The 12,896-nt window shown below is 35.5% G+C and overlaps 1 protein-coding gene across 1 annotated transcript; it reads right to left on the bottom strand.

The window, feature by feature from the left end:
• Nucleotides 1–1,184: 1,184 nt before the first annotated feature.
• Nucleotides 1,185–11,999, bottom strand: LOC132546105 (uncharacterized). The gene is made up of 8 exons (XM_060209803.1): nt 11,641–11,999; nt 11,191–11,334; nt 10,761–10,886; nt 10,034–10,142; nt 8,489–8,545; nt 7,354–7,525; nt 4,682–4,951; nt 1,185–3,280 (listed from the first exon to the last, which is right to left on the bottom strand). Exons 1-8 carry the CDS (start codon nt 11,997–11,999, stop codon nt 1,185–1,187), a joined length of 3,333 nt encoding a protein of 1,110 aa, XP_060065786.1.
• Nucleotides 12,000–12,896: the final 897 nt, after the last annotated feature.

Genomic DNA, 12,896 nt, shown 5'->3' on the forward strand with positions numbered 1-12,896 from the left:
TGAGACAGGTGACTGAAAACTGAGGGAAAAAAAAACAAGAGATCCCAGAGGGATCTTGGTGCCCACCATTTGAGGATCTGTTTTCAGTTCTTGAAGATTTGTTTATTTTTGTTTGTATGTTACAGGTGTTGTAAATGTTCATGAACTGGTCTTCATTGAATGTACTCAATGATGGCACAAGTGTTTTTATTAAGCACCTATTAGCAAATATCATTTGAAAAAGATCCCAAAGTATTATTAGATAGCAGTCAGTTACATCTTGATTTCGGATCAGTCCAAAAAGGTATAATGCACAACTTGGAACCAAAGGGAACTGCATATGAAATTTGAGAAAGATCCATCCAGTACTTTCCAAGAAATAGCAGTAACAAACTTTTACATTCAAAATCCAAGATGGCCACCTGTCGGCCATCTTGAATTCGAATCAGTCCAAAAAAGGTACAATGCACAACTAGGGACCAAGGGGAAACTGCATATGAAATTTGAGAAAGATCCATCCAGTACTTTCCAAGAAATAGCGGTAACAAACTTTTACATCCAAAATCCAAGATGGCCCCCTGTCGGCCATCTTGAATTCAAATCAGTCCAAAAAGGTACAATGCACAACTAGGGACCAAGGGGAAACTGCATATGAAATTTTAGAAAGATCTATCCAGTACTTTCCAAGAAATAGCAGTAACAAACTTTTACATCCAAAATCCAAGATGGCCACCTCTCAGTAACAAGAATTGTTTACGGACGGATGGACGACGGACCACGGACGCAGGGCGATTTGATTAACCCATCATCTATTAGATGGTGGGCTAAAAAAGAAGCAACGTTATTTTGTTAGTATTACAGCACAGCACAGTCCATCACCATGGAGGTACATCTGGTCAAGATTCTGTTAAAAACCTAGTGAAATGCTTTCAATGTATACTTAATATGTTCATGTGATTTATAGAGTAAACTGAAACAAAGTTTGAAAGGTCACATGTCAATTATAATCATGTAGAAAACCAGTTTTATTGAATAAACATGTGTTAGAATTAGCTAGGGCCAAAAAAATTCCTGGAAGTAGAACATAATCATGAAACTGACTTTGGACTAACTCAAGGGCAGGTATTAATTTGGGGACCTTGTCATTTAATTTTAATGACTGAATCCATTTATTAAAAACTGACCCAAAAATCTGAACATATAGATTACCGAGAAAGGGTTGGGTCTCTAAACCCACAAGAGCCACGGCGAAGCTGTGCCCTGAACTCCTCTAGGGATCCCCATCGACTGAGTTCCTGAGCAAATCTTCCTACATCTTCATCCGTCAAACTCATGTGTTTTTCTCCCTTTCCAGTGGTCCCATTGGTTGAATTCTCAATCAGGCATTTTGCAGCATGATTTGAAATTTTTAAAGGTTCACTACTCCGGCGATAAACATTACCGCCATTCATATTCCGCTGAACTTCCACAAAGGCATTGGTTAGGAGATCTCTAGAAAGCGAGGACGCAAAGAAAGTCACTTTCCGAGGTTCCTTTTCCTCACCATGTAATTCACGGTGGTTATCACGAGACAAAGAAAGACAACTCCCACTACTGTTGGTGCTATGGCAGCGGTATTTGTTTCTAGGAGGTTCCAGTTCATTATCAGATAATTTGGATTTTGGTCTCAACTTTCCTTTCCTTGGAACTCTCTCAGTTTTAGGTCTCACACTTGCATCATTTGACACATTTTCTCTACTTAAAGAGGCCATACCTAACAGTGCATTTGCAACCTGGTCCTGTACAATCCTTTCTGCAACATTTAGATAAGCTTCCTCCGACATTTGTTCATGTTTGCTTTCATCAGTGATCATCACTTGCGGTATCCTACAATTCTCATCAGTATTCTCAACTTGGACAATAATATCAGCTGCAGTTAATGGTCTATCAGAATTTAAAGTCTCAACGACTTGATTGTGTGTGTTGGAATGTCTCTGTGCCTGATTCCTTGCGTCACAGACACTGGCACTATCTCCAAGGAAAAATACATTGTTTGAACTGTCAACATCTTTATTGTAACTTTCATGCTCAGCTAGATGATCAAACACAAGTTTGCTATCTGTATTGTCTATATCATCACATTCATTCATTCTCTCGTCCTCCTGCTTTAACACAATGCCACCTGAATCAGAATCACTATCAAACGTATCATGGTCTATATCCTGAATACTGATATCACTGTCTAGCTCCTCAGAATATTTCTGAAGGGCTCCAATCACAACCCCATGTACAAAATCTGTAGCCACCATCTTCATCTCTCTTGCCATTGCACGTGAAGAATTCCCCAAGTCTTTTGACTTAGATTTGAGGTAATTGTTTTTCTTCATTTTGTTTTGTTCTGTTAAAATATCTTGTCTTAAGAGATCAGATGTATACACAGTATATAATTCTGATGAAGCACTAGCCTCCAGCCTTCCAGCCGCAGGAAAAGTATCGCCAGTGCTACAAGATGCCCCAAAATCTGCTTCCTCATCACAGCTTGGCTTGTTGGAATCTCTAGTAATCTGTTCTGGGAATGGAAAAAGTGTCCTGATAAAACTGTCTGCAAATCTCCTTGCAGTAGCTTCTGAAATATCACATTTTGTCTCTGAGGTTTGAAGCCTCTCGCTAGGCTGTTCAATGGAATGTTGTTGAGCATGTGACAATGATGAGTCAAGGACATGGTCGTCTGTGTCACTACTACCACTTTCCATGCTATCAGTGGATTTCTTCCTGGCTTTTGGTTTCACCATTGATTTGTCAGGAGCACTAGAATGGAAGTTTTGAATGCCTGGTTTCTTAATGTGAGCTGCCAAAACTGTTCCCTCATGTAAAAGTTTTGCTGCTAAATTGATGGCATATTCATTAATATCTAGAAAATTCTCTTCTTTAATAGTTTTTTGAATCACTGGTTGTTCTCGTTTTTGGAAGTTTTCATAGAATTCTTCAAACTCTGAACTAAACTCTGAACTCTGCCTCGTACTAGTGGTACTACTACGTGAACCAATGTCACTTAAATTAGAACTGCGTCTCCTAAACCTGGACACCCAATCAGAAAGATCTACATCCAAGTTCTCTTTCCCTTCCAGTGGTAATCCATCACCAGGCTTAATAGATGCTTCCTCAAATTTGACAGAAATCTGTTGAGTGGGCGGAACATTTTGACAATGACTACCATGATGTCCCTGACCTTGACCTTTAAGGCAACTTGAAGCTTCCAGTAGAGCTGAGGAAAGAATGTCAACAAGGAGACCATCTGCAAGATTGGAAACCGCATTGAAATCTACAAGGCAAGTAGAAAATTAACTGAGTATGTGCTCATATATAACAAAGGTTATAAACATATCACTACCTTTGATTTAAGAAACACCAGACTATAAAGAGTGATCCCCTTAATCCAAAGCAATTTAAGCCTTCTATTCATCTGAGCAAACCAATTCCTTTCCTAGCAATGCTTTCAACCTTCCTAACTGAAAACAGTGACAATCTTTCCCAGAGGCACATTGTGGTCCCTTACATTTATCTTTATAAATGATGAAAGAAAAGACAAAGCCTTGTCAGACAAGAATGAAACCTGTTGAGTTTTATAATGGAACAATTACATACAATTTGGACTACTAGGTAGCGTTATTTCCACCGTTTATTTATTTTGTCTTCTGATGGACATGCCTGTTCAGTCCCCATCGAGCACAGAGATAACTCTAACAAGTTCCATGCCAAACACGAGTTTATCATCAGTCTCTTATACCACTGTATTTAACCCAAACAAGAATCATAAAATCCACAGTGAAACTATCAATGGATGTCATGGCTCTTCCATGAAGCCAGAAAAAAAGACTTTCTAGTATAAGAGCACAACTTCTACAGACCACTTGAAAGAAAACCTATATCAGAACATGCCACTAAAAGACCTGTTATCCACCAATGCTACAGTTATCTATGGGCATTCCACTCATTCCTTACCAAAATGAATCAAAGCACACTGGACCATTATCACAGCCTTAATGCCAGATGTCTTCCCGGACACACCCATCAAATATAACATTTACAATGTAGTTTACCCCAAATATAAAGTCCACAAATTCAAGAACAGAATCAAGTGCTCCAACATCACATACACAAAGTTATTGTACATGTGCAAACTATGAGGTAGTTTTACTACTAAAAATCTTGTTATCACTTGCTTCTGATGTAAACAAAAATATGTTGGAGAATCTAAATGTGAATTAGGATACAGTGCCTCAGAACATTTGTGGAACATCAGAAAACATTAAGACAGCCCAGTAGTACTCCAATTCAATATTACACTCGATAGAATACCAAAGCACTGACTTATATCTACAGACAACTCAATTAAAGAATCCATCTACTAAAGCATGACTAGATACAATCACTTTGACACCACTGAGGATCAACGTTCAAGGTAATCATTCCAGTCATCTATTTACCCTATACATATCTTTGCAAATGCCACACAATATCTCATTTTGAAATTCGTGAAAAATATCATTTGGTTTGAAATTGCATTTCAATCCTTCTTTTTTTTTACCTTTTAACATTAATCTTAAAATATTACCTCTTTAATATATGTACAGTCACAACTGTCATTACGAACTCTTTGACAACACAGAAATATTAAACTCAAGATAATATTAGCTCCATACAAACTTACAGGGGTCACCACTTTCCTCCACTTCCATCTCATCATCAGTGGCTGTGAGGTACTCCTCATCAGTCGGTGTGCTTACTTTGTCCTCTGATGGAGAATCAAGATCAGTCTGTCCACCATTTTGGCGCGGTGGAGTCACACCCCTCAGACACCTTGCACTGAAGCCTACGTAGGCCTTGTTAAGGTCTCTCACACACATGTAGTCACTGTATTGTTCCTGTAAGTTGTTCCTGTAGGAAACGGCATCAATGGCACACAGGGTACTCATCAGGTCACCATTCTCGTCTCTCTACGTAAAGGAAACATTACCAATATACACCACACTTACACTCTTGTCTCTCTGAGCAAAACAAATGTTTGAATGCACATCATATGTCCATACCTCAGTTTGGTATTTATTATGGTTTTATAAGGACAAGTTTGGGTGGTGGTGGTGGAGAGCACAAAATTCCCAGAGAAAAACCATCAACCTGTGCCCAGTACTTGGCGACTGCCCCACGTAGGTCTAGAACCTGCGACACAGAGGTTGAGGCCTAGTGATGAAAATGGTTGGATGCCTTAACCACTCAATTACTTCAGACCCTATACTCAATGCTTATCTCTATGGGTAAAACAAACATTAAAATATATATCATACCTCCATTCCTTTTTCTCTGTGTAAAACAAATGTTACAATACATACAATACCTCAATCTCATCTCTCTGTGTAAACAAATGTTACAATACACAACACACCTCAATCTCATCTCTCTGTGTAAACACATGTTACAATACACAACAAACCTCAATCTCATCTCTCTGTGTAAACAAATGTTACAATACACAACACACCTCAATCTCATCTCTCTATGTAAACAAATGTCACAACATACACCATACCTCAATCTCACCTCTCTGTGTGTAAACAAATGTTATAATACACAACATACCTCAATCTCATCTCTCTGTGTAAACAAATCTTACAATACACAACACACCTCAATCTCATCTTTCTATGTAAACAAATGTCACAACACACACCACACCTCAATCTCATCTCTCTGTGTATACAAATGTTACAATACACAACAAACCTCAATCTCATCTCTCTATGTAAACAAATGTCACAACATACACCATACCTCAATCTCATCTCTCTATGTAAACAAATGTCACAACATACACCATACCTCAATCTCATCTCTCTGTGTAAACAAATGTTACAATACACAACAAACCTCAATCTCATCTCTCTGTGTAAACAAATGTTACAATACACAACAAACCTCAATCTCATCTCTCTGTGTAAACAAATGTTACAATACACAACAAACCTCAATCTCATCTCTCTATGTAAACAAATGTCACAACATACACCATACCTCAATCTCATCTCTCTATGTAAACAAATGTCACAACATACACCATACCTCAATCTCATCTCTCTGTGTAAACAAATGTTACAATACACAACAAACCTCAATCTCATCTCTCTGTGTAAACAAATGTTACAATACACAACAAACCTCAATCTCATCACTCTGTGTAAACAAATGTTACAATACACAACAAACCTCAATCTCATCACTCTGTGTAAACAAATGTTACAATACATACCATACCTCAATCTCATCACTCTGTGTAAACAAATATTACATTACACACCATACCTCAATCTCATCTCTCTGTGTAAACAAATGTTACAATACACAACACACCTCAATCTCATCTCTCTGTGTAAACAAATGTTACAATACACAACACACCTCAATCTCATCTCTCTGTGTAAACAAATATTACATTACACACCATACCTCAATCTCATCTCTCTGTGTAAACAAATGTCACAACATACACCACACCTCAATCTCATCTCTCTATGTAAACAAATGTCACAACATACACCACACCTCAATCTCATCTCTCTGTGTAAACAAATGTCACAACTTACACCACACCTCAATCTCATCTCTCTGTGTAAACAAATGTCACAACATACACCATACCTCAATCTCATCTCTCTGTGTAAACAAATGTCACAACATACACCATACCTCAATCTCATCTCTCTGTGTAAACAAATGTCACAACATACACCACACCTCAATCTCATCTCTCTGTGTAAACAAATGTCACAACATACACCATACCTCAATCTCATCTCTCTGTGTAAACAAATGTCACAACATACACCACACCTCAATCTCATCTCTCTGTGTAAACAAATGTCACAACATACACCACACCTCAATCTCATCTCTCTGTGTAAACAAATGTCACAACATACACCATACCTCAATCTCATCTCTCTGTGTAAACAAATGTTATAACACACAACATACTTCAATCTCATCTCTCTGTGTAAAACAAATGTTATAACACCCAACATACTTCAATCTCATCACTCTATGTAAACAAATGTCACAACATACACCACACCTCAATCTCATCTCTCTGTGTAAACAAATGTCACAACATACACCATACCTCAATCTCATCTCTCTATGTAAACAAATGTCACAACATACACCACACCTCAATCTCATCTCTCTATGTAAACAAATGTTATAACACACAACACACCTCAATCTCATCTCTCTGTGTAAAACAAATGTTATAATACATACCATAGCTACATTCTTGTCTCAATCTGTGTGTTAGTATAACTGGAATTATCTAACAGTGTCTGCTGTTATGTTGATTGCAACTTACCGTCACAGGATCTGAGTGTGGACCCACATATAGAAGACTGCCAGCATAGCCTTGAGTGGCAGAGAACTGCTCAAAGCCCTTGATGATAATGGCCTCATTCTCTTCCATGTATTCCATGAAAAGCATGGATCCGATCAACTCTGGACACACAGTAAACCTTATCTCCTCCTGAAATATACATTTTACCTGACTTTGTCCATACCGTTATCATATCTTAACGATAAACTGACACTTTCACTCTGAATTTGTTATTAACAGTAAATATTCCTAATTTAGCTTAATAAAATTTCAATGCAATATAATCTGCACAAAGATGAATTTATGTACATTGTATTCACATTAATTCATTTCAAAAACAACAAACAGAAACTGCAATTACTGCTATCATATTGCTATCATATGCTTTTTCAAAATTAAAACACATTACAAAAAGAAGCTTAATATCAATCTTCAAATCCAAACTATGTCCTTCTACATGAATGTGATTAATTGATGTCAGCCACCAGTTTGAATTGAATATTCTCGTGTGAATTTTATTTCAAATAGGGTGATATCTAATACATATAACATATGTGGGTTTTAATTGTAAACCAATAAGGACACTCTTGAGTATATGAATTCGTGAACATAGGAATTCATTTAAAATATCTATCCCAGCATGCTACTCGCACGATATTTTGACTCTTGGCCTCTTTCTTAGAAATTTGAAGAGAAAAGATAATCTATTTATATTGATATACAATAATGTAGTAAAAAAAAAGTCATATGCTTATATAAATATAAAAGCTCTTGAATTTCACTTTATGTAAACATGTCCCCATTTACAATCATTAGTGAACCAATGTCAGAAAATTCATCAGAAGTTTTCCTGAAAGCCCAGTTTTTACTATAACACATTTATGTCTAACTCAGACTACATAGTGAACTCTTGAATGATGATATACTTTCATTCTAGCTATGATATGCAACATTGCATTTTACCTGTAAATGTGACTCCATCACTGGTACATTTGAGTATGTAAGTATGCAGATTTGTTGGAAATGATAATTTGCTATGAGAGATAATTTTTTATATCATGCATACTTTCTTGGATGAATGAAACAAATCTGTGTGATCTATTTGTTACTTACTTGAACACGACCTCTCCCTAACACACCTCCACCAATATACTTATTAGCAAAGTCCACCTACAACAACAAAATTACATTGTAAAGACAAGTGGTGCAAATAAATTCTTCTAAATTCTAGAACAATGAGTGACACAATATTTGATACAGAAGAAATCAGACCCTTGGGGCCAATACTGAAGACTCTTGGAGCAAATACTGAAGACTCTTGGAGCAAATACTGAAGACTCTTGGGGCAAATACTGAGGACTCTTGGAGCAAATACTGAAGACTCTTGGAGCAAATACTGAAGACTCTTGGAGCAAATACTGAAGACTTTTGGGAATACTGATGACCATCTTATAAGAATCATTAACAATTTATTAAATATCTCCTTTTGTAATTGCTTAGACAACATATCATTCAAAGTATAATAATAACTTTTGTCAGATTATTACATCCTGGAACACACTGATGGGAGATTTTCAGTTGTCATTTAGTAGCACTTGTCAGAATCAATCGTTGTTTTTTTCGTAAGATTAAACGGGAATCTTTATTTTTTCATTGTTTGTACTCAAAACGATTTTTTCCTGATTTGTTGTTTTTTTCTTTTTCGATGATGTATCTAGCTTTGCCCACTTGATGATGACTGGAGGAGTCAATAACAACATGCCACCTTGCCGCAGGTCTGACGGAACTCCTTTTTTTATTAATGGAATTTCTGTTTTGTACTATAAACACCTCTTGTTTATATGGATCACTGTCATTCATTGATGTAATTATAAACAAAATAGATTACAAAACCATACCATAAGATATTTATATATCTTACAATGTCCACAAATATTAAACAACAAAGAAATAATGGATTTATCAGTGAAATGAAATTAAAATGAACTTCTATTTCCTATTTTCACACATTTTGAACATTGGGCTGAATGCAATATTACATCACCACCGCACAATGTGATCTGCTTGTAAACTTTATGTCCAATTTTTGATTACAGTATGGATTTCAGTTTTGGTGATCACTGATGTCTTTGGCTTTGAGGCCAAAAATTATTTTTGAATGATGAATTAGATAAGAAAACTACCATACATGTATCAAACATCAGCAACACTTTATCTATTAACTAAGGCTGCTAACCAAGTTGCTCTTCTCCCACTCACCATTGCTACAAACTGCTACTGCTTCTAATCCATATAAGCTTAAATCAAAGCTTAAAACACATTATAAATATATAGAGCTCAGGTTTGAACACCTGAAAAATTGTCTATTTCAATGAAAGTCAATACTGGTAAACAATTTTCATCTCTAATAAATTTGATACTGAAATTGTTGTTGAAAAGGTTGTTATAGTGAGTAGTAAAGCATCTAATCTGATAAATATGACACTGACAGTTTCTGGAATGTACATTTTTTCTAAACCAGTCAACAAAATTTAGATGCAGCAAGTGCATATGACTTAACAAAAATAGCAAAATGAAGCTTACAATATCTTGTAAGTTTATAACACAATATCCATACCACTAGTAGATTGGCAAAAAAATGTATAGGGAAATTGTTACCTCCACTGCTTCACATCCTGCATCTTCTATAAGACCATCTTCATATACCCTCAAAGGACATAGTTCCTGTTCACAGTTTAACCAAGAGTCCATAGTCGGCATTTCTTCCCTAGTTATTACCTATCAACCATAAAACCTCACTTAATCTCAGCAAAATTTTATACCATGATAAATAGAAATTCCTAATGTGTAAAGAAAAAAAGAATTACAAGTACTATCAATTTTTTAGGCAGAATCTGTGATTATGGGTATTCTACTAGTCAAAGCCTGTGTAATAATTTACAATTTTAAAATTTTGACGGCACTATTTCAGGCTTTAACAATGCTGTAATGTCTGTGTTGCATAAGAAATAAAATGAATATGTTGTCTACAGGAAGTTATATACAATTTTCATATTCACAGCTGTAACTGGAAAAAGTAGCTTCAAAAGAATGTACGATTTTTTACTTATTTTCCTTCTTTTTTTTTTTTGAACTGTTTTCTCTCACATTTTTGTTTTTGTTTTCCTCTTTTTCTTCAATGGATATTTCACATTTGGACTACAGCTAAAACTGCTTAATTTGTCAGAAGAATTTGTGCTACTTACTGAAATATGACATTGAAACACTAAGAAAGAATAGATTTTGCAAGAAAGTATGATAAAATATCATTGGCGAACTCAGTAGGTTAATTTGTCTGTCCATTTTCATAAAAGGGCATTTTTACCTTTATTCACACAGTGTTGACCATGGTGCAAACAGTATAAAACTTACCTGTCGAACATAAGTTACATTTCCTTCTAAGGTCTTTCCTCTTTCACCAACTTGCTCAAAATAGTTCAGAATGCATCTAAGTTTGGCAAATTGGGATGGCCTGAAACAAGATATATCCATGATGAAAAATTGATAAGTTTAATCATACATTACATCTATAACACGCTTAGAATCAGAAAAAGAATATCTTTCTTGATTTTAATCATTTGACTTTGAAAAAGATCAAATCAAGTGACAATATCTATGACTTCCAATCATTTCTTATCTGACATCTTTCTACATAAATTCAGAATTGCTTTAAATTTTAGTCTCATATATTGAATTTACCAATATATATGCAGATAAATGTGTACAATTTGTATATGCTTTTAGTACATGTGTGCAATTACTTAATATGTACTTACATTTGAAGATTTTTGAAAAAGTTGGAGAAATTGATAACATTTGTTAACTGGTGACCCTTCCATGGCTTGCCCCTGTCCTCAAACAAACATAGGAATCCACAGGCAAGAATAGATGCTACACATCTCCGACTGATTACTGTGGTACTGGCTTCAAAAGGCAACCAATTATATAACATCTTAGGAGTCATTATCATAAAACCTTCCTTGTGTATTTTAATATCAATCACACCAAAAAGAATGAAACATTTTCAGAATGTCTAAATGTTTCTATTTCACGTTTCATTTGTGACATAATTTATCTGGTTAGATAAACACCATAAAAAAAAAAGAAGAAGAGAAAAAAAAAGAGAAAAAAAGATCCACAGTATACATGATCTTTTTTTAAAATCTATTTACAAAACTTCTTTTGAGTGGACATAAGAGCTGAGACAGTCTGTGAAAAGTCTGCACTTACCCTGTTGTTGTTTACTGTACCCAATACCTTGAGATGGTATGACTTCTGGATGGTCTAAAGCCAGGTCAATGATAGCAGGGAAAGTGGACTGGAGGAATAAACGTCTCTCTTCTTTATTGGCTTGTTTCTTCAGGAATTTCGCTAATCCAAATAGACTATTCTCTCCCCAGTTGGTTTCCTCTGTATCTCCTAACCCATTGCATATATTGACAATTGTCTGATGTTCCTTACATAACTCCTTCAGGTCACCATTTACTGACTGGGACAAATTTTTGAGGTCTCCCAGTAGAGCTTGCACTACCTGCCATGTTTCTTTATAGCAGGGAAACACAACTGTATCACGGTTACCTGTCATCTTATGATAGCTTCATGCAATCTCATGTTCAAGGGAACCATGTCAACAGCATAGAGGTTTTCCCCAGATCTAAAGCTACAAATGAAAATCAACATCACAATTAATTTTGAAATTAACCATCATGATCATAACGGGTTGGAAACTCACTTATTAAACTTTTTAAATTCTGCTGTAATTTTTTAAATTAAACAAGTGTTTAAGTAAAGGCTGCAGATGATATATAAAGATATTGATTTTCAATAGTGAAGTGGAATATCCCCCACCCCATCCAAAAAAAAAAAAAGATTCTTTTGTAAATGTGTAGAAGTAGAGTATATTTACCTTATAGCAGTCGGATATATTTTGGTTTTCTATTGAATTTTTTTGTTTTTTTATCAGAACTCCAACTTTATAGAAAGTTAAAGAACAATGGCATTAAATGATAATGGCGGACAGAAATCATCATTTTCATGTACATGCTGCACACAGATTCCTCATTTTTTTTATCTGGCATATGGCATTCATTGACCCCAGACCAATATAAAAGTAAACTTTAGAATTAAGTCCACCTATTAGTCTTGTCTAGTGTGAATTTGTGTCTAATAAAATGACAAGGTGTTTGGCTTGACAAAGGGTCTCTAGTTTGAACTTAAGACATTTTCCATAACTGCTTCAGATTTGTAAAGAAACTGAATGTACCAGTAAATCAAGATCATTCATGCTAACATAGGATGCTGCTGGTCAGCTGATTTGTAGTCTGACATCACTACTAACTGCTATCATGTAGTGTATACTGAAGTTTCATGGGAGTTTTAGTATGAGTAACTGATATGACATCATATTTGTTTGGTGGAACAATATTTTCCAATCTACATCTTACTGTCCTAGTAGGTCAGACCTACTGGCATGTAATTGATG

This window comes from Ylistrum balloti, unplaced genomic scaffold, assembly GCF_031769215.1.
Source record: "Ylistrum balloti isolate Yb309-2 unplaced genomic scaffold, AGI_CSIRO_Ybal_v1 Utg369602, whole genome shotgun sequence".
Taxonomy (NCBI): Eukaryota; Metazoa; Mollusca; class Bivalvia; order Pectinida; family Pectinidae; genus Ylistrum; species Ylistrum balloti.